The sequence below is a fragment of the Triplophysa dalaica genome, chromosome 25 (assembly GCF_015846415.1).
Source record: "Triplophysa dalaica isolate WHDGS20190420 chromosome 25, ASM1584641v1, whole genome shotgun sequence".
NCBI classification, from domain to species: Eukaryota; Metazoa; Chordata; class Actinopteri; order Cypriniformes; family Nemacheilidae; genus Triplophysa; species Triplophysa dalaica.
In genome coordinates this window covers 15,188,695-15,212,435 of record NC_079566.1, presented here as the reverse complement: position 1 = coordinate 15,212,435, position 23,741 = coordinate 15,188,695, and the positions used below count along the sequence as shown (strand labels likewise).

Below are 23,741 nucleotides of genomic sequence, written 5' to 3'. Positions count from 1 at the left end.
TTATTTGAAAACTATAATGTCAACATAAACATGACCTTTGACCCAGGACATTTCATGCAGTTATTGTTTCAATCTATACCGCAACAGCGAATAATTAAACTCTATTTACATACCGCTGAAGTGAAAACACGGCTGCTGTACGTTCAGGACCACGTGATGGTGAAAATGTCAATCATTGATTTATTTCGTGGGATTTGTTAACTGAACAATTCCTCATCCGGCCGTGACCGTTTGAAATGAGTTTAACACAGTGTGTGATCACAAAATGAGATTGACATTCACAAAATGTTACACATCATTTGCATTTTTTCCTTTCGAGATTTTTTTATTTTGTTAAAGGACACAAGGCCTCCCTTTATTTCAATTTGGTTAAAGAAACGTCAAAACCAAATAACCTAAACACTGTAGTATACTTCAGTATTTACTATAGTAAACTGTCATAGATACTATAATGTTTCTAAACCTTAGTGTAGGAAATCCTTTAGTATACGACAGTCTCAATTCACCATATTTACTGCAGAATACTGAAGTATACTTTCACAAAGTGTAGTAAGTATATACTATAATATACTACAGTACACTACCATTTAAACACTAAAGAATACTTCAGTTTTTTTAATGTGAGACAAGAAAATAAGACACAAAAAAACTGTCCAAGAACAGACTCTTCATGTCAATCAACATTGTAAAATCGCAGGGGCGAAGCAATCGATTTATACATTTCTGTGAATATTTTGTGTGCTTCAAACCAAAGCAATTGTAACAAATGAACAAAGCAAGTCCCGATGTGATCAGATGATAAATCTCTTTTTATCCTAACCAGAAGAAATAAAAGACATTCTTTCAATTCCTTTCTTTATAGTTAAATCTCATTGGTCCAAAATCTTGCTCTACAAAGCTTCAATATTTCTTTCTGGTTAGAAACTCGGTCAGGATGATGTTTGGACAAATTTTCGTCTCACGTCACATTGACGCTGACATGATTGACAGAAATATCTCTTGCATCAAACATTAAAAAGCCCATGGACGTCAGTCTAACAGCACAGTGATTCTGAGAAGAGTGCGGTGTAGACAGACGACCCTCCACACGTAGATCCTGCTACTGTTTGGTTATAATGTGGGGGGTAAATGAAGCTCAGCGGTCATCGCTGCTCTTTATTTAGCCTCACACACAACAACAACAATCAGAGAAGGAAGATCAGAGGCCTGCAGAGGTCAGAGGTCACGTACAGTGTCACACTAACAGGGAGTGATTGAAGATGAAGTTTCAGTGAGGATGATGATGATGAAGAGTTCGGCACAGGTGCGTTTAAACCCCACGTCCCTCCAGAAACCACATTTTCAACTTTTTATATTCCCTCTTTTTCTCTTTGTGTATCTGTCAGGGTGACCTTTCACATCAAAACTATAGAAATGAGAAAAAAATGAATTTAAGGACAACGTGGTACTATTTGTTGCACTGATTTAGCCCAATATTATGGTATTAAATTAATTTATTGACATTTTAATACTCCTATACAGAAATGTTGTACACTCATAACAAACGTATTTATTAGTACACAAAACACTAACATGGTGCAGAAATACGTTTTAATTTTAATATTTCTCTTTTTTTCGTATCACAATGAAAACTAGATTTCTGTGAATCAAGGAATATTGAGGGAAATGCGCTGAATTGCGATGAAAATATTGTAATAATAAGAAAACTGTTAATCATCCTAATCCTAGTACTCTATTGAGGTGAAATGTGACCTGATAACTTCTTCTCTCTTTGTCTCTCAAACATCAGTTTCCGTCATATTTTGCAGCCGGTGTTCAGCATCGCTCTTTCTCTTCTGTTCTTCACCTGTCTCTCTCTCTCGCTCATTCTCGCTCTCTCTCTCTGTCTCCTGCGGCTCTTTTTTCAGTCTCATCAGTCCCGTGTTGTGTAAAGTGTTGCTCCGGATCACTCCAGCAGGAGGAAACGTCACCTCCGGCTCTCTCTGCTCTGATGAAGAGCCCTCCTCATCTTCCTCCTCCAGATGAGTGCTGGCGTTCCTCAGCTGCTCTATAGACTGAGACAGAACCTGCAGAAAAGAAGATAGTTTTGCCCTTCTTATCTTCATTGAATAAACAGTCTAAAGAACATTTTTGCTACCCTTATGGGAACATTTGGTACCCACTATGGAGGAGACTGCTGTACGTACACAACCGATCAAAAGTTTTTGGACACCTACTCACTTATGTGTTCATATTTTTTCTACATTTTAGAATGATAATAAACTCAGCAAAATTGTGAAATACAACAAACGGAACTGGAAATTATGTTAAAGAAACTTAAAAATATTTCAAACATGTTACGTTTGATCATCTTTTGACAAAAATTGGCAGAAATGTTTTCTTGTCATTTTCTGACGCAGCTTCTTGAGGTCTCAAGTCATCCGTTTCAAAGAAAGTTTTGTCATGAAAAACAATTTATTTTTGTCTAATTTCAGACATTTAAGCATACGCCTTCAGATCAAATGTCAACAATAAAAACATTTCAGTCAAGTGTCGATAAACGTTTGACCGGTAGTGTCCACATCAGCATCCGTCTGTAGTTTAAGTAAGATGATGTTACCTGACTGATATGGACCTGCTGCTGGAGTTGTTTCTGCTTCTCCACAAAGTTGTGATGCTGTTGTTGGAGTACCAGCTGGGCCAGTGTGCTCTGAGGGAGCGGCGCCGACTGCGTTCTGTTCAGCGGCCGGTGACGCGGTAACCTGGAGCGAGAGCTCGCGGCCGCAGAACGATCTTTCATCACCAGAGGAGATGGAGAGAGAGCAGGAACACTGCCTGTGACTGAGAGAGAGACATTAAACATGTGCAGCTGAATCATGAAACATTGATGAGCTTTTTTAATCAATAGGTAAAAATGTCTGCATTCAGGAATGCATGTCATCAACTAGTCATCATTTAACCCTGTGTGTCTTGTCCATTTAATCGGTTTAAAATTTATATTTAAAAGCACGAAGAGATGTTTTTTAATGCATTACACACAGAGCATGTCAAACTTCAGGTCAAACGTTGCTTGGACACTTGACTGAAATGTTTCTCATTATTTTGAATCTGAAGGCGAATGCTTAAATGTTCAATGTTAGTGTATAGTGTATATGCAAACATTTATGTTTTTTCAACATTTTTAATGGATGACTTTGACTGAATAATGAAGAAAGAACGGCCAAGAAGAGCACAGGATAGATAGGAAGTCCTTTAATATTGTTTCAAAAGCCTCTCAGAGAAGCTTCTTGAAAAAATGACACGAAAACATTTCTGCAGATTGTCGTAATAAGGTGAAGATGATCAAACGTAACATTAACGCTTTCATGATGATTCTTTTTTTCATCATTTTGATGAGTTTATTATTATTCTAAAATGTAGAAAGGGGGCGGTCTCCAAGAACTTTTGATCGACACACAAATACCAACTCAACTCAGTTTTGCTTTCTTATTATTACCACATGTAATCTTTCAAAAGTGTGTAAAAGGTCTGATCTCGCTCTGGTCTCAACAGTTTCTCACCAGGTGACATCATCCTCTGCTGTCTCTGCTCTTTCAGCAGCAGGTGTTGTAGAAGCGCCTGCTGGCCGTTGCTCGCTTTAGACTCCAGCGGGGCAGGTAACGCGGTGGCCGCGAGTCCTTCAGCGGTCCGATCCTTCAGCGCCGTACCCGTCTGACAGAGGAGACAGAACATCTCGATATGAACTCAAACATTTTTCATCAACTTCACCCACATTCTGATTATTTTACACTCACAAAACATTCATTTTACACCTCCACACTTTTCATGTGGTTCAGATCATTTTGTTCTCCGTTTAACTAGGTTGATACCTAAATACACAACTGAGATCTCCATCAGGTCTCTTGAGCTTTAAAAGAGCGACATCTGAGCGTCATTTTCCTCTGGATGCGATAAGTCATATGTTTCATCAAACTCGACTATTAATATTCCATCCCCTTGAAAACTCGGACACATTCTCCTATTTTTACATCATCCCCGACACCAAGTTTTCAAACGGACTCGCTCACATAATGGCGCCTGCCGCATTTGAAACATTAATAACCTCAACCTTTCTAAAACCCGTCCCGTCAGCATTCACATCCAGAAGTCGCACCGAATGACGGCGCCGCTTTTAGAAGTCCCCGGCGTGTCATTTAACTGCTTCAGTGTGAACGTGTTGAAAGTATTCTCGTCCTGACGATAAAAGTGAGCCGTTGTTGGCGTGTTACGCAGTTTCCAAACAACTTTTTTAACAGGCCGTGATGAACAAGGGGCTAAACTGGCCGGCTGAAACTCTAAACCCAGGCTTCTTATTTACCTAAGGGCTAGAGATCCCACAGGTCAGAGGTCATGAGCCCCCGGGGCTGTACATTCATCCAGACGGACTCCAACACAACAAATTAGTTCAAGCAAAATTTAAGATCTGGTCCGAAACAAGCGACTCCTCTTTCTCATCTCGGCTCCTAATGCGCTGTGCGAATTCCTCATCAAGTATTTTGTGCTTTCTCCACGAATAGACGCGTCTCTGAGTCTCCTAAAAATACTGTACAGGCGTCCGGCTTTTTCTGTAGGATCTATTCATATCTGTTGCTCAGCAGACGAGCCGTCCGTGCCGCTGTTGTGTTCAACACATTTTTATCGCTCACAGATTTCTCATTTATAGCTCGGAAGATGGTCTGGGACGCAAGATTTGTCACAACTTTGAAGTAGCTTTCGTAGAACAAATCTGATCAAATGGACTTGGGAGGATTGGTTGAGAAATGATGGAGTTCATATTCTGAGATTCTGAGTGTTTGGAGACGTTAGTGTCTGGTGAATCTGAGCTCAGAGACATTGATCTCGAGATATGAAACAATCGGAGTCGCTCTCAGGGGAAAAATATGAGAAGCACACAACTTTCATTGCTGTCTCAGAGCAACAATTGAGATCTCATGTGTGCATGATGTTTTGCACGAACGTTTTCCCGTTGTAGTATTTGTTTGGATAATTTGTGTGATGTCGTTGTGTTTGTGTGTTATGCTCTTACACAGATGTGCGCGTGGGCCGGATGCAGACCCAGCGTGAGGTTTGGTAGAGAGGGAGATGTGTATAAATTCAGCAGGGACACAGATCCATCCATCTGCAAGACGGCCCCCTGAGATAGACAGCGCTGGAGGACAGAGAGATTAAAAACATGACATCACCTCTTACATAAGACACAAATACAGGTGTGTGTGTGAGTGATTTCAGCTTTTGGTCTTGTAACTATCAACACTTGGGGTAGCAAGAAAACTCTCTCTCTCTTCTTCTGGCACACACACTCTTACACTTGTCTATAACAGTCTGTCTGCAGGAGGAGAGCGAGTTCTGCCGCTCCGCTCGGCTCTGTTGGCCCGCTGCCCGTGAGGAAATGCTTGGGCAGAACTTCACAGGGGAACTAAACCTCGCTCCCCAAAACGCCAACGCGGCCAGAAACCACAGCGGAAAAGAGCCGTCACAGTTAGTTCAGCGATACACACACGCGCAAACCATCACACCTTCAAACTCCCTAGAACTTATAAACATGATCAAACTAACATTGATAATCACATGTAGCGTGTTGTTGTGATGTAAGAAATGTTTCATGACGAGTGTTCGTTCGGAGGCGTATTTGGGTTCTCTCAGCACAAAACAGATCGTTCCCTTCACCTCGCCGTCTGATAAGAGTAATGACACACTGAAATCTAACCGGGGACTTTATTTGGTTTCTGCTTTTCAGAGAGGAGTGCAGTATGCAAGAATGCAGCCGATGCACGCAAACCCATATGAAAAAATACACGGTAGAACACTTTTTGAATCTTAGCATAGAAAATATTAGGGATGCACCGATGTATCGGGTGCTGGATTATTTAAACATCAAAGGCATATCGGCAATAGCATTAAAGAGGCAGATGGTTTATTAGGGCCCTATTTATCTGAAGGCTCCGTGAATCATGTGACGCTCCTGCGGTTTGGACTTCCATTGGCAGAACTCTCTCTCAATGGCTCTGATTTGAGAGAAGCTGGTGTCAAACTTTGTTGCAAGCTTCGTTAAAATAAAGGTCTAGTTAAACACATGACAAAACTGCTACTAAAAATGAACAAAACGAGTGATTGAATGTTAGAAGACTTAAAACAGCAAAAGAAAAAAATGATGTAAGATATTGGTTCATATTAACACAGAAACCAGAAAAAGAAATATGGGAAAAATTTAATTTGAGAAAATATAAAACGGAATTTAAGAAAAAAGCAAAACGGATTTCATAGGGCCATAGTTTATTAATGAATTGCATGGAGACAATGAGTTGGAATATACTGTTTTTTTATCACAGCTAAATAAATACGGTAAATAGCAGCAGCACAGACTTTATTTAAATTCATTAAAAAAATGTTAAATTTTAACTCAAAAATGATTTTAATAAAAAAATATTGGATAGCAAAAAACACATTTGAAGATTGTCATAATGTCTTATTGTATTTTTATCACTAAAAACTAGCTAGTAATGCAACTGACCAACATTACTATTTGAATCGGACGATAGTTGTTTTTTAAAATAGGTTTCGGTGCATCCCTAGTAAATATTATAGTACAGTATAGTATTTAGAACAGTTTAACAAATCATTATAAGTAACACTACAGAATACTGTGGTATACATATAAATTTGTTAATAAATGGTATGCCATAATTTACCACTCCTTACTATATTTAATACTGAAGTATACTATAGTATTTTCAACTTATTGTCTATAGCCAAAGGGGTAGACAAAAGGCTCAGACACAAAACAATACTCGTTACCGCAACACATAACATTACATACATCCTATAAAAAACGCACAACTATATAAATATATAAATTCATTTTAAGGTCCTATTTATACCAATTGCAGTTGGGATAAAGGTCTACTTATGCTTGGCCCTTTTCACTAAAGGCACTTTATACCGTCTGCCAGAAGGAAGTAGCCTAACTGGAAAGAACTGAACAGAGGATGAGAAGAGTCTCCCACAATAACCAAAGGTTTTCTTTTCAATGCCACAGTAAAAAGATCCAAAAGAGGCGTTTGTCTCTCGCCAATTATCTTCCTCGCCACAATTTTGCAGGAAAAAAACTGTGCAAATCTCGTATCAAAAGAAAAATCAAAAAAAAAAAATGTGTGGAAATCGTCACATGGATGTCTTTTAGTTACTTTTAAAGCATTTGCAAGGCGTAAAAGTGAGAAAAAATATTTGACAAGTTTACTTCCCGGTGAAGGTGTTTGGATTAACACAGAAACATGTGTTTTACAGTCCGGGGAATTTCAATAAAATGTGAAAAATATGTTACAAATAGTTAAAAATGAAGTGGAAAAAATACAATTCTGACAAAGTCATTTTCAGTTAAATGAAGAGTCAATAGATGTTCATCTTAAGGAAGCTGAGCTATTGAAATGGTTGGTACCTGGATTTGAGCCGTGGATCGATACAAGGCTCCGTTCTCATTGTTGCACGAGCCAATAGGTGAGCTGGGTCCAGAACCTGCAGAGCTGTCATTGGCTGAGGAATCTAAAGTTAAAGACAACAGAAAGTGAGATCTGTGCTCATATAACGTGAAGAATCACATCAGCTCAGTGTTTGGTGTCTCAGGTTGTTGTTACCCGTCAGTTCCAGACTTCGTTTCTTCAGCGGTGTGACAAGCACGCTGCCGTCTCTCCGGCGCATGGGAGCGCTTCTCCTCTCAGAGACCTTCTGCTTGAGTCTGGACCTCACCTTCAGATTGGGCTCGGACGCTGAAGGATGACAGAAAGAAAACACATTTATAGTGACAAACGAAATATATTTATAGCTTGAATTAATTGCACATCACTTTGGAAGAAATGTGTGCCAAAAGCATAGAGGATCATGTGAAAATGTGTATAACTATAAACTAAACATAAGTTATAACAAGAAGCGCCTGAAACCAGAACTAATTCCTTGTGTGTGTGGACACTTGGCGAATAGAGTTTATTCTGATTCTGATATTGCCAGAGCCCTACTGATTCCAACCCCATCATAAAACCCTCGAAATTCTCTTAAATTCCTCATCAGCCAATCACATTTTATTGTGTAAAAGACAGTTTTATGATCCTATGACCAAATAGAAATAAAAAGTGAATAATAAAATTGAAATACTGCTATAATGTCAACATAGACACACAACTGATCCTGTACACACGCACACACACGCACAAAGAGATAATATACACACGTACACCGCAAACACACACACACACACACACACACACACACACACACACACACACACACACACTGATAATATACAAACGTACATTACACACACACATAGAGATAATATACACCCGTACAGTACACACACACAGATAATATACACATATACAGTACACACAAACAGATAATACACACACACAAACAATTAATATACACACAAACAGTATACACACGTACAAACGCATGCACACACACGCACACACACACAGATATATAATATACACACGTACAGTACACATGCATACACACACAAACAGATAATATACACATGCATACACATCTACACACGTGTATGCACACAGACAAAGATAATATACACATGTACAATACACATGCACACAAACGTACACACACACACACACACACACACACACGCACACACACACGCACACACACACACACCCACCCACACACACAAACATAAACACAAACACACAACGCGCACACACACAGATATTATTCACACGTACAGTACACACGACTACACACACACACGCGTTATGAAGTAGCTCACAGAAGTTAATGTGTGGTCTGTGTTCAGGTCTACTGAGGAATTCTGGGATATCTCCCAGCTGTAATGAGGCAAGAACTGCATGATCAATTCCATCCTTCATCTGGATGACATTAAAACACAGTAACAACTTAACTGCCTGAGAAACCAGTACCTGCCAACCACAAACCTCAATGGTACTCGTTTTTAAACTAACACACAGACACTGAGATACTGAGAGTGAGATTTGGCCTGAGAACGGGGAAATCCTCTTTTTCTGTCCCACTATGACTCCTGAAGTTCCAAAAATCCCTGGATTTCACAAGATCTACTATGGAAATCCAGACGCCAACTACTGCAACACACAACATGACTACAACACACACACACACATGGGCTGTGGTCTGACTGAGTGTATCTGGACAGACATGAAGTAGATGAGGAAAATATAAATACACAGCCGAAGAGTGACTGATGACACCGCTGGAGTGTTTCTTCTAATACGGTTCTGTTCCTACTAAGCATGATTCATCCGATCATTTAATCTAATGAAAACACGATGCTTTGTTCAGACATTATTTTTAACAACGTGTCATTTGACAGAAACACTGATTTATGAAAAATTGCACATTTTGAGAACGTAAAACACTCGCAGCGCCTCTCAATGCTACAGAATCAAAATGTTTGTAATATGCGAATCATTCATATTCTTCAGCAATTTCATTGATTTCATTTTAAGAAGTAATCCCGGAGGCCTCCGAAGTTAACCCAGAAGAATTAAACCCTAAATTCACACACAAAAAAACACACGACTGTAATGAAACGGATGCCGTCAGATTACAGTAATGAGCTGATATTGTAATCCATCCTCTGTGACACATGATGAATAAGCGCTATTAGAAAAATACCGCAAAAATATTTGCCCAGCAATAAGGTGGAAGGATTAACACGTTTATAATTGGCAGGGAAAATACGCTCGTGTTTACGTTGGGCCGCGTCATTACAGGGCATTTCCAACGCTGCCCGACTCAAACTTCCTTAAACAAACATGGCATGAGAAGGTGACTGCTGAGGGGGGTCACAGAGACCCCATCAGCACCTGCACGGCTGACCAGCTCCATATGTTCATCCAGCACTGATGCTTTACACTGAGGAACACACATGGACCACATGGTTGCTAAGGCGTTGCTATGCAGATGCTAAACGGGGTTACTAGGGTACACACATAATATTCTGCATACTATATTACAGCTCTTTTTTTACCTTAAGGATCACATATACAATTCGAGATCACACCACTACAAAAAATAAGTAGGGCTGTCAAACGATTAATCATGATTAATCACATCCAGAAATAACGTTTGTGGTTAAATAATATGTTATTATAATATAATAAAAAATGCTTATTCCGGATACAATCAATCGTTTGACAGCCTAAAAAATAAGTACACTTCAAGTACATATTTAGGCAAAGCAAGTAGGCCTACAGTATACTTTAAGTTTAAGTATATATACTTTAGCAGTATGTATTGCTACTTGGGACTAAACTGGTCCACTTTTTAAAACACAAAAGTGTACTTTTTAGGTATCTAAGTGACAGTATACTAAGAAGTATACTAATAGCACACTTGTAATAGTGACACTTGCCTTTGAGTCTCTCCCATCGTTCTCTTTCCTAACACAAACAGACCTGTCGCCTGCACATCACGACCGCCCCCCCCCAAACCTGTCAATCATTCGGCTGTGAAGGGTCCTGACCAGGGCAAAGAACAAGCACTACCTTCATGATCATCCCCCCACACACCCCCCGCCTGGCAGAATCAAGCGGGACAGACAGGAAGTGGGGGACGGCTCCTCCAAAACTCATTTCAAATCCAGACAGGACTGTTTCATACTTTTAATACTTTTACATTCGCACAAAATCACTCTTTAGCACGTTGAGTGTTGAGCACAATAGAGTTTTATTTCTGCTCGTTCTGTGTTGTAATCGGCCCACTGTTGGTTCTGATGTACGGGCAGAAACCGGAGCTTCAGGAAGCGGCCCTGCAGACTGTCTTGTCAGCGCAGACAAATTATTCCACTGACAAAAAAGCGGGCTGTTTTTCTTGTCGCTTTCTTCCCACCCCGTATCGTTACTGTTGTTTTTGTATCCCCCCGCATGCGCCGGACGGGCCTCTTTTTAAAAGCTGTTAGCTGAGTTATTGAGAGCGCACGAAAAGACGCCCCAGAGCTCCACGCTGATCTGTGATGGGGCCCGAGGTTGTGCAGACCCCTGCGCTTCAGAAAAATCCCCCCCAGAGGTTTGCGGTATTCTGGACCCTTCCTGGTGTATGGCCGTGCTGGAAATTCCGTGAAAACAGTGCTTGGATGAAGACCAGGTCTATTTTTACCTTCCCTTTTGAAAAGAGCTTCAGTGTTATCGCTCCGTGCGGACTACAGTATCGGCTTCCTCAACAAACTCATGGTGAAATCAATCTCACGACGAGGCGTTCGGAAGATAACAAAGATCATAAGTTCCCGGTAAAAGGAAAGCACGTTTTTAACATGGTCAGTCTTTCATGAGATCTTGTTTGTGGTTCATTTAGGTATCAACTTAGTGTCAGATGTTTCTGAGAGATGAAGTGAGAATCAAATGAGAGTGTCCTCGGTGAGCATGGAGGTGCAAAACGAAGGTAAAATAATCTTGATTCGGGTCAGTTTGACTGAGATTGACTTTTCATGGCAGACGTGACAAATCTGAGATCAGTTTGAGGCATCTCTTCTGAAACTTTAATGACGGACACATTTTCAAGATTTCGGACTTTCAGGAGAAATATCTGAGACTTGAGCAAAAGTTTCCTTTTAATCTCAATGGTTTCATACTCAAACAGCTGTTTTTGAAAGTTAAATAATCTCCTTTAGTCTTACCTATCACCGAGTGCCTAAAAGCGAGGGGTGAAAGGTCAAATCCTCACAATGAGCACCCTAGTATCTGGCGCTCTTCCGGGGCGATCAGGCAAGCGTACTTTACTTACTTCCTCATGCCCAGGAGGAGTTAACCTCTCAGATGTGATTAGGGGGCAGAGAAGCGGACCCCTCTGCCTGGCCCGGGTTCAGTCTCTACAACCCCTCGGCTGGATAATTGTTTGCAAACCTCTGGACCGGGCGCCCCGGGGCACAGCGCTGGCACAAGCGTGGTCATTCTCACCGGGCTGACCCTTAAGCTAAACAGGGTCACCCATCAGCCCCATTAAGATCTGCCCACGGGCCAAGGAGCCTCGGTGACACGCACGGTTGACCGTTGACCCCGGTGATTAAATATGGGCTAGATGAATCTGCAAACATTTAGGCAGTGTCACCTCCGCCGGGCCCCTGTGACACCGCAAGAAAACACATGGAGTCACATCTCCAGGGACGGAGGTCCGGTCACATTGGGCCATAAGTGATGTTAGAAAAAATAGATAAGTTATTCAATATTTACTCAATCTCGTGAGTCTCTGGCTCTGCGCACGCATGTCTCAGATTAAACTGATTTTATAAGGAACACAGAACAGAATTCTTCACCGTGACCTCTGAACTTTGACCTACCAGTCTTCCTGAGAGGGAAGTCCTCTCTGTAGTCCAGGCCGGAGGTCAGAGGGTATTTGAAGGTAGGAGGGGTTTCTCCTTGCGGTGGGGATCTCTGTTCTGAAGGACCCGGGTGGGCAGAGCTGGAGAACAGAAACATAATACAATGACCTCGAATATTCTGACCGACGAGAATTCAGTCTATAGTGTGTGGTTGTGTCTGTGACGCGTACCTGTACCAGAGTTTCGAGCGGCTGAGGGGGAAGCCGGCGCTGGACACTGACGGATCTTTGGCTGATTTACTCATCAGAAAGTTGTGCAGTTTCTGTCGTACTTCAGTGCTCGCCGTTGAACCTGCAGCACAAATACGGTCATGTTTATCTGAAACAACACATTTAAAAAGCAACAATGTTGATATTCTCTAAAGAGATATTTCAAAAAAGTTCCCTTAAAGTAAACCCTTAAATTACTGTTACTCTATATTGTATTGATGTAGAATCTCTGTGGTTCACATTAAGCTTTTTGATATACAGATTGTCACTGACGTCTTGTTCACATATAAATGTGAAACTTGATTCACAATAAATTTTAGTTAAATATACTTAGTGTTAATCCGTGAGGTCACTATCAGACTCGTGTATGGATCTACACTATTAAAAATAAAGGTTCTTAAAAAGGTTCTTCAGCGATGCCTTTTTGGTTCCACAAAGAACCATTCGGTATTTCATTCTTTAAAGAACCACCTCTTTCTTACCTTTTTCTAATTTGAAGAACCTTTTTTTGCTACAAAGAACCTATTGTGAAACAAAGAGGTTCTTCGGCTGTTAAAGGTTATTTATGGAACCATTTAGACAGAAATAAAGGTTCCTCCATTGCATCCTGTCTTTATTTTTGATACAGTTCAAAATATAGAACCAAATAATAAAAAAGCCTCACATAATATATAATAGCTGTAAAATTTATTTAAATCCTAAATATCGTTTGCTGTCTGCAAAATCTATTCTTGAGCAGGCTTAAAAATATATAAAATATTGATTAGCAAATATAATGGCAAAAGATTTTCCTACAATGACTTATGAATTCACACTCGTGTGCAGACACAGCGCCACCTTGTGGTGAATCAGGCACTTTACAGGATTAAGTCGTGATTGTAACTACAGAGATGTGATGAGCTGTGTTCAGTGGTTATTGACTGACTCTCTTTAGATCTCTCCTTCCTCCTGTGATGCTGTTTCTGCATTTCTCTCCTGTGAGCCTCCTTCTCCTCATCTCGCACCTCCTCTCTCTCCTCCTCAGCCACGAGCCGATGCTCCTCGGCGAACACCTCCTGCTGCTGCCGAAGGGTTAACAGAGCCTGCTGGAGCTGAGAGAGAGACGGAGAGAGACTTAAATACAATGTCACACACTTAACTCCATATAACTCTATTGCTAATATACAGCGGAGCGTATTTTACGCTTTTTTATCATCATTTCTAGATATGCTGGGGCCATTTCAGTGCAGTTCCTTTTGAATTTCAACAAAATCAATCCTCAGGAGTGACAAAGTCATCCAACAGCAATGTGAAAGACTGACAGCATCAAAACTCTGATACAAATTGAGGTAATCGCATTAAAAAAAAGATATTGTCTTGAAAACATGCAGAAACTGTTGTGTTGCTTAAAGGTGAATCTGAACTCAAACTCGTATTTGAGGTCTTAAAAAATACACAACATCTTTTCTGTTATTTTCACCTGTTTCCACAGTTTATATTTTTCATTCTGCTAATGTGGAAAACGATCATTTTACCCAGTGTCGAATTGAACCAAGTCTTCTGGGGGTCCCCCTCATAAGACTTTTTTTGGTGGGGGTTAGTCTTGCAATATACAATTTATACAAAATACATAATATATTTGATTAAAATATGCATAACTATATACTATTATATAAAAAACAGGCTTACATAGAAGAACAGGCTTCATTCACTGTCCTGCCTGTCTTTAGACGTGGGGCGGGGGGTTTCAAATTTTAAGAGACATGACAACTACCCCATAAACAAACTTAATATGAATTATTGTAAAGATTTAATTCACAAAATTGACCATATCCATTGCATGGATTTAATCACATTTGTCATTTTAATTTTTATTCAAATACAAATATCTGAGTCTATTTTTTACTTCTTATGGGGGGTCCCTAATGCCTTATGGGGGTCCCGGAACCCCCAGCCCCCCTTCAATTTTTGATTTTACATAAACACATACCTATAAATAGTAAATTCAGATAAATTGAAAATCAATTTGAAACGGGCTCTTCATTTTTTCCGTGGCTGTATATAAAGACGTTTTGTATAATGAACTGCTGTACACATTGCAGAACTGAAACTACGAAATAAAACTTCTGTGGTTGTGATGGGAATATACACTTAATTAAACTTTGTTCACAGCAATGCAAAACACTGTACGGATCAGCATTTTACACACTCAAACAAACCGGTTGCGTTACGTTTAAAGGAGACTTTCCATAGACACACTGACTTGTATACTGTACAAACTGTATATTGTTAGAAACATCAGTTAGCTCCTCGTAAAAACGAAAAAGGTCCCCACAAGCTTAAAATGACCGGTATTACTATTTACTATTGGTGTTTACCCTAACACACACACAGAGATGTAATGAGACTAAGCACTTTAACACTAATAGTAGACATATCAGATATAGTTAAATCATTTCCTCAGGGTTAGCCAAGAGACCTTAATCCACACTGACCTGTTCTTCAAAACAAAGATTTACTTTATCTCATCCAGAAATATCTGACACAACAACAACAAACAACAAGTCGTCGTTAACACTAATGAATCAACTCACAACAGGCTTATACGTTCTGGAACAGTCCAAAAGCTTGCTTAACATTTTACGTAAACCAGTCAATAAATCAATGTTTGCTATTTCATCTGTTTATTTGTCTAAATCATTATTTGTAATTGAGACAACGATTCCGACATGTCACACACCTGGATGTGTTCCTCGAGCTGCACATGGTGCTGTCTCAACAGAATCTGGTGCTGTTTCTGGAACTCCGAGATGAGGAGCTGTTTCTGGATCTGTTGCTGTCTCTGGATCAGCAGCAGCTCGCGCTGTAACTGCTTCTCCCAGTCGTCCGAATCACGGTCCCAGTCTAACATACTGACCCCAGACCTGCCCACCACGGGCAGCACCTCTGCACCTGACACACGGAGAGAGATGTGATATCATTGTTATTGATGATAGAATTGCATTTCACAATGAGTTCATGTGTGTTCGTGTGTGTTTGATGGAGCGCAGTGTATGAAAATATCACATTCAAATTCTGCTTTAGGTCTTTTAATAAACCCAAGGGCTCATTCTGCAGCGAGGGTCTTTTATGGGGGCTATTTCAACTGCTTTGAGCGTAAACACAGAGGTATGTCGAGAGGCCGGCGTTTAAGGAGGAAATCTTATTTAAACTGAATCTAAAGCGAGACAGCATGTGACCGGCGCATCTGAGCTGCAGTTGAAGTATTTTAACATGTGAACAAAACAGAGAGGAAAGGCATTTGCTCTGTGCATGTGTGTGTGTGTGTGTGTGTGTGTGTGTGTGTGTGTGTGTGTGTGTGTGTGTGTGTGTGTGTGTGTGTGTGTGTGTGTGTGTGTGCGTGCGTGCGTGCGTGTGTGAGTGAGTGTGTGAGTGTGTGAGTGCATGCATACGCGCGTGTGTTCAGATAATGGTCTGGCCTCATGCCCCTAAAACAAATCTGTGCTCTTAAAACCCATTTATAAACATGGCCTTAATCTCTCAGGCAAAAACAAACCCTCACTAATAAACACAGTTGTGAGTACACAAAGCTTCCAAACACACACACATGAGTTCACAAACTATGTTTCTCAAAACAGCAACGAGATTAAACTGAGAGCAAATCTGGACATTTAAAGAGAGAGATAGTTTAGCCAAAAATATAAATTCTGTCATTTATTCTCTCTCGTGTGATTTTAAATCTGTATGTGTGCCTCTCTTCGGTGGGACACCACAAAGAAATTTTGAGAAATGTATCAGTGGTTTCGTGTTCATACAATTTAAGTTAATGGGTTTCGATATTGTTTAGTTGTCAGCATTCTTCAAAATATCTTCTTTTGTGGTCAAACATCCTAAACAAAAGTGTGAAACTGAGATCTCCTTTAAATCTCGTGAGCAATCTCTTAGCAAGAGAACCTTTGATGTTATCTCAAGTTGTTCTGGGGTAACTATGAAACAGACCAGAGTCGCTTCTGACTCAGAACGTCAGCATCACGTCGTTCGCAGGTGCTGAAATAAAAGCTGTGCCGTTGTGAAATCATCTCTCGCCACCACGACTCCACACAAACCCCCAAAACAGAACCACTACACGGGCCAGAGGTGTCAACCTTCCACAAAAATACCACGGCATGCGTTCTGACGGCTGTAATAAACTAGACTCACGAATTTACAAAACACAATTTTCCTGTTACTTCACCTACGGCACAAAAGTCTCGATGCTCTTTTTTCAATGGTGAAGTGTTAAGAAAGAGAGCAAAACCAGTGTGCGTTATAAAGTCTTCCGGCATGCAGTTATGTGAGGAGTTAACTTAGACAGCATGATGACCGGGCTAATCTTAGCTGCTGTATTTTGGTTTTAAGGCATTAAGAGTCTAAGAATAGTCAGGCTTGAAGTCAAGAGGCCAAAGCCACGGGCGGTGACGGAGCGCAGAGGCACACGAGGGGTAAATAATTGCCACTCACGCCACTCACCAGAGCACCTGAGACAAAGCTTTTTCTTAGAAACGTCAAATCGAGAATGAAGCTATTCAGAAACCGAGTTTAAATCCATTATAAAGATGGATCTACATATTTAATTGGACTAAAAAAGACATTTTGATGACTAAATGCGTCTGTCCTTATGTATACTGATGGTTTCTATTTCTGTGGTTATTCTTCAGCTTCTGTTCAGTGACCATGTCCCAGTCTGGCTGCATTTCTAGTGAACTTTCCCATGCACTCTTAAAAGTGTGTTTCTGCAACGCAAAAGAGAACCAGTTTGTCTTCATTTCTACCGCAAAAAACAAACAACAAGTGACAATTATGTTTTATGATGTGATTCGATGTCCCCATACTGCAGTACACAACACTACACACTATGTGGACTTGAATGTATTTTCCAGTACATACTTCAAGTATGCAGTAGTATCATGCTAGATAGCAGAACGTCTGACAGATCTATAACTGTAAGCCGGTCGACTGCTTTTCAAAAAAAAATAAGGGTTTTTTTCCTTTTTTGTGTAAAGTAACAGTGAGATGACAGGAAGCGACAGCAACAGCGCTGTATGTCGGAGCACTAACTACAAGTCTATTGGCTACGACCTCTTCAACATTTCTAAAATGACAAGAGGATTTTATAAGCAAACATTGATTTAAGATCGTGGCTGGTTATCCGTCAGACGGAACAGAGGAAAGACGCAACAATTCATGTCATTTGAGTCACTTGTTTTAAATGAATGAGATAAAACAAAACATTACAACATCTATGACGTCTCAATAAGTTTGAACGCACACAAACACACACTTGATCACAAACGAACAGAAAATATTCTCCAAACACTCCACAAGCCAGCAGAAAATAATTATCGCTCTTCAAAATCTCAGTAACGTCTCACAGGCAGCAATAAAACTTTATAAGAAAGTGTGTACAGCAGTTCATTATACAAAACATGTTTATATACAGACACTGAAAAAATGAAGATCCCATTTCAAAATGATTTTCAATTTTCCTTCAAAATTATCCTTCTCCACATTTGCAGAATGAAAAAAATCGCATCGTCTCACAATTCCTTCACTTCTACATCTCATCTAAATCTCAAACTCTTCACCGAAATCTGTAATCCATATATCGTGATATAAAGTCAAACGTCATAAATGAGATGATCTGTGCTATTCACACTCATTTCTCATTTTATAGCTCTTTAATACACTAATCATCTTTTAGTAGAAATATCTACAGTACAACATTATAAAAGACAACCGAGAACTAAAGAAAGGTGTCCTCACGTGTGGTACCTGATTCGCTGGCAGTGCTGTGTGCGTCTGAAACTCTCCTCCTCCACTCAGCAGTGATGCTCGAGTCCACCTCGTAAATGGTCTGCAGCATAACTTGTAATTGACCTCACAACAGAGACGCTTCTCCACGCCACAACGCTTTTTCCAGACCTCCTCTTGTTTTCCTCTGGCTTTTCTTCAGCTGTCCCTCGACTCTCATCAGACGGATAAACAATAAAACGCAGGAAGCGTTATAGGTGACAACATCAGCTCTCTCACAGGCTTTCCATCTCTATACTGCTCACTCGCTCTGTCTTACACGTTCTCTCTCTGTTACTCTTCATAACCGCTCGCTCTCTCTCTCAGGTGCCAGGAATAGCAGCAGGACCAGCCCAGGACAGAAATAGGCCGGGCCAGACCAGGGGAGCAGAGCAGCGGCCAGAGGCTGAAAATAGCAACACCAAAACACAGCTGTCTGCCTTCATCTTTCCCCTGAGTGCTCACTGTCTCTTTCATTTCTCTCTCTCTCTCTCGCTCTCTCCCCCCGAGGGATCTCACAGAAATGCATCGGACCGAATAAAAATTACATTTTGTTTCATAAAGTAAATTAAGTCTACTTTAGATTTTAGGAGCTTAAATTAAATCTCGTGCAAAATAATATTTTCATTGTAATTAATCATTTCTCTCTTTTAAAAATAAATAAATTCCTTTAAACACACATTGCTGTGATGTTTCCTTGAAAATGTACTTTAAAATTGTACTTTACAAAAGAAACAGAACATCGTTATTTTTCACACATGTGGGTGCTTACTTCCCTTAAAAATGTGCAAAAAACAACAAACAGGTCTCTTTTCTTAATGCAAACCACAATACTTTCTTTAGATTGTATGCTTTTGACAGTTCCTCTCTCTCTCTCTTTCATCACTTTTATCTCTCTCACACACTTTCTCTGTCCATCACTGTCTGTTTGATCTTCTCATCTGTTTTTACTCGACAGCACTCCTGCATTCATCTCTTCACCAGTCTCTCTCAGCACATCCATTAACATCACACAGAATCAGTTCAAAGAGACGCATGCTGGTGACATTAAACACACGACATTACACAAACACACCAGTCTTTGATTCAATATCTGCAGATCACGGCTCAAACTGAAATAAAGCACAGACTGGATTTAACTTTACAGTCAGATGAAAAGATCTGATGCTTTAGAAGAGTTAAGATGTTTTCTTTGTAACTGATCCATTTATCCTCTGAATTCATGTCATTAAGTAGAATTTTGTGACTGAGACATGCAACATCATTACTTACATCATTACATTATTTAAAAAAATAATGTCACTTCATAAATGTATCATCATAATATATTATATTATATTAGAATAACTCAAAAATGTAAATATGGAAGTCATATACGGTCAATAAAAAAAACATTTAAGCATATGCCTTTAAGGTTCTTTTGGAAACATTCCCGTTAAGTGACCTTAAACTCTAATCTAAAGGACGAGGACAGCGGGAAGAATATTTTATTACATGAATGTTGAGAACTTCTGAGAACTCTATCAAATCTCTTGAGCTATTTAAGATCAAATTCTGAGTAATAAAATGTTCTTCTTACGTGTCAACAGCGCATTTAAGATTTAGGTGATAACCTCATGTCAGTAACACACCAACATCTGATAAACAGCCAATCGAAGCACTAAAACAATGTTAAGCGATCTCTTCTAAAAGTGAATTAAGAAGTATAGACGTATATATAGGCTGCATAAAAAATGTATACCTTGAATGCACTGAAAGTCCCTTTGGATAAAAGCGTCTGCAAAATGCATAGATGTAAATATAAGAGACCTCCAAGCGAAAAAGACTTAATTAAACATTTTATGAGAACAACACGGCCAAATTACCCTTTTGGGAAAACACCTGACGATCAGCCAGTTTCAATAAAAAACACAGAACACCAGTTTAAGAACCCAAAGGCCTGCAGGACGAATGAGGAATCAGAGGAAATCTTTTTGTTATCCAAAAACGGCACAATTCCCAGGAGGGACACATTCCCAATGCATGACAGAGATGAAGTTCCTCAGTGGACACAAATGCCATCACAGATTAATTTTCCCATGCTGTGTTTACTGAACTTCGCACATATTAAAGTCAGTGATCAACTATAGGCCCTCACGGTTTACGTTAATTTCATATGCATTCTTAAATATCTTCAATCATGTGGTTAAGTGCTTTAAATACTCACAGATAACACACGCGCACAAACCTATAGCTTTCCCCGTCTTCCTCTCCAGACAAAACAAAGACAGTATGATAAAAATGGGTCACATCTCTACAGGTCTGAGATACTCTCAAGGTAAAAGAGGGCAGACAAAAATAACCACGATGCCAAAACAAAGCATGTGCTATCTATATAAAGGACATAAACTCTTTCTTTTTTTGCTGCTGATCAGAATGGAGAAGGCCTAGAATACAGCCGTCTATTCTTTAAAAAAGCATGTGAAACAATATGCTTTATGTAACATAAACATTTGACATGTAACATTGACGTCATAATCTTTTTACGTTAGACATCCACTTATAAATATGTTTATTTTAAGATGTTCTTCAGGTGAGGTCACACTGCACTCTAAACCACAAACATTACACAAACGTCCGTCCAGGGTTGCATTGCAACAGCTCCACCTTGAGGTTAAAACACACAAAAGCATTCAAACTCTTACACTGTCTGACACATTTCAGATGTGTGTTCGGGGGTGTTTGTACAGCATTTGAGTGTTTCGTGTATGTGTGCTGATTTGTGTGTATTTATTTGTGAGTCAAACTACAAGCACGTATAAGTGCGCCATAAATGTTACTGATCTCCACCCTCAATGTTGAGTCGGAAGATTTTCAGTGCTGACATCACTCAGACAACACCTCACCATCTGAGTCACTTTAACAAACAAGACTGTAAATCTCCCTACAACCAGACAAGACGAAACACAAACTCTAAGAGGGAGTATATGGGGAAATTATGTATATTAGAGCTACTTAGATTACAGCTTTGCACCCATGCTAAAACCTCGGTACTGCTTGTTATTGTTGTAATTCAATAAAACATTTGACTATTCTTCTGTATTACATACCATATAAAGGCAAATCTATCTTTCATGAGGATATGTCATCATTTCAGAGAAAATCTAAGCCACCTGTCAGATGGACATCCATGTGTCCTTACCAACCAGAAACACACACAAAAAAGACGGAGCAGGTGTTTGTGTGAGAGATCAAAGAAAACATTATTATCAATGATGGAGAGTTACCTGCATCCTGCTGTGAATTCATCCTCAAAACACCAGCGGTCTGAATCTACTCCACCTTTAAATCCACCTGCATGAGTCTATAACCAGATATAGAGACATCTTTATATCTACAGCAAAAGAGGTGAATAGCTTTCATGCATACAATATTTTAAGAATGTACAGATAAATACAAAATATCAGATCAATCTCACCTCTTCAAGGTTTCTAAGACTTCTTCTCTTAATGTGCGATCCACCTGTATGCATCATTACACTGTCTCATCCTTATGTAACAATGCAATGCATTCAAATCAAGCAGAGATGCATCTGCGGAACAGAACAGAACAGCCTCTGTGAAGTGTGCTCAATGCACTAGCGGAGGTTGTGCGTGCATGCGCGTGTGCGCGAGCAAATGTAGACGCTGTAGATTCTATTTATAGCACGCACACACAGTGATGTTTCCCTCATGCACCGTATGAAGGAAACACGCTGAATATATTCTTTACGGTTTAGGGCTCTGGATTACACTTTAGATTACTCATACAAACCATCATTTCAAAGAAAAACTGTAAAATCCAAACAAGTATTATCATAATAGGTTGTACACTGAGGCCGTGAAAAATCCATAATTACACAAAATCTATGTTCGTAACTCACCTGAGAAATGCTGTATGTAATTGATCTCTATTTGACATACATATTTGAAAAGCGATACACTCATTCATAAATATAAACCGAGCGCGCATCTTCAGCTCTTGCCTCGACGCACGCGCGCATTATTACGCTGTCTAAAATTAGACACACCACATTAGTGTATATAATATATGTGTGGATTTCTCATATCAGATAAACACTGCCTTATATATCTATTCTCCAGAGACCAACAATACAGACACACAAAGATATTTTGACATTAAATATAATTTGTTTGTATATAAACATGTATTTATTATGTCAACTGTATAAACATAATAATCAAAATAATGCTATACCCTTATGCTTGTCCATCCTTATATCTATATCATTATGACTTCATTGACTTGTCCTACTTATTGTCATAAACCAAAATAAGGCTCAAAGTTTACTAAGGATCATTTATGTCAGAAGGAGCTCTACGTCAGGTGCCTGACGGAATACTGTAATTTTTCTCTGTGGGGCTGACATAGAAATAACATCTTGGATAAAAATGACATCTTGATACTACATCATTACAAGCACAGACTGAACAAAAATGTGAGGAATTTATCATTTGGAAAAAGCCAATGTAATTGATACCTTATTCGGGTAACATCTCTCGGGTGTGGAGGGTCTTCCTCACCCCTGCCTGCAGTGTGACCCATGACAACACCGTCAAATGTGAAGAATATATATTATATTCTTGTTGCGAAGAATGTTGCGTTGTAGTGCTGAGCACACAAATATCGTGACATAGATGCATTTTGACCATGCACTAGTGTCACATGACAGATCGACCAACACGGTCTCACAGCTGTCTCAGCAAAACGATGCGTTCCGATGACGCACCGTTTCTGCACAAACTTGCTGATGGTTACATTTTCTTTACCACAAAACTGGCACACGTTCAAATTCAAAGATCTTTGATACTAAACACGGTCTATGTTTTCCAAAATTAACAAATACGCACAATAACCTTGGGAAGAAAGGTGCGTCAACATACGCTGACCAATCCCGAGGTGCGCCACAGGTAACGCCATGCACACGTTTGAACTAGTATGCCCACTCTACACCGTCACTCATGAAGTAGCTGAGCAACAGCTCAAAGCGCTTCAGTGCTTACATCAAATATCACGCAATTAAGTATGAATGAGGGATGTCTTTCCAGGACAAATGTATTAAATGCTTAAGTGTCAGTTATTCAAATAAAAAATGTGTATATGCCACGTATACACCATTTTCAATAAATAACATCGCTCTAGATAACTTAGCGAACTCCTTAGCTTTGAAGCTACTCATCCAGTAGACATATGATTCATCCGGGCCATTTGGCAATGCGAACCAATCAGATGAGGTCATTTTATCACGTGACCAGTCTCTCGGAATTGCATCGGGGGTGCGTTCCCTAGTTTCGCACGGAGATTCT

The 23,741-nt window shown here is 39.8% G+C and overlaps 1 protein-coding gene across 4 annotated transcripts; it reads right to left on the bottom strand.

Moving 5' to 3' along the window:
- LOC130415930 (histone deacetylase 9-B) lies at nt 1-23,272 on the bottom strand. 4 transcript variants are annotated; one of them, XM_056741952.1, is made up of 13 exons: nt 22,916-23,272; nt 21,854-21,967; nt 21,663-21,739; nt 15,308-15,519; nt 13,514-13,679; nt 12,550-12,670; nt 12,338-12,459; nt 7,650-7,781; nt 7,454-7,557; nt 5,045-5,167; nt 3,540-3,690; nt 2,600-2,820; nt 1,476-2,066 (listed from the first exon to the last, which is right to left on the bottom strand). In XM_056741952.1, exons 3-13 carry the CDS (start codon nt 21,682-21,684, stop codon nt 1,779-1,781), a joined length of 1,662 nt encoding a protein of 553 aa, XP_056597930.1. In that variant the 5' UTR covers nt 21,685-21,739; nt 21,854-21,967; nt 22,916-23,272; the 3' UTR covers nt 1,476-1,778. The 4 variants fall into 4 exon arrangements, with proteins under 4 accessions (XP_056597928.1, XP_056597930.1, XP_056597927.1 ...); XM_056741950.1 differs by lacking the exons at nt 21,663-21,739; nt 21,854-21,967; nt 22,916-23,272 and adding exons at nt 1-1,405; nt 18,370-18,877 and having other exon boundaries at nt 1,753-2,066; XM_056741949.1 differs by lacking the exons at nt 21,663-21,739; nt 21,854-21,967; nt 22,916-23,272 and adding an exon at nt 18,370-18,877.
- Between the last annotated feature and the right edge of the window lie 469 nt (nt 23,273-23,741).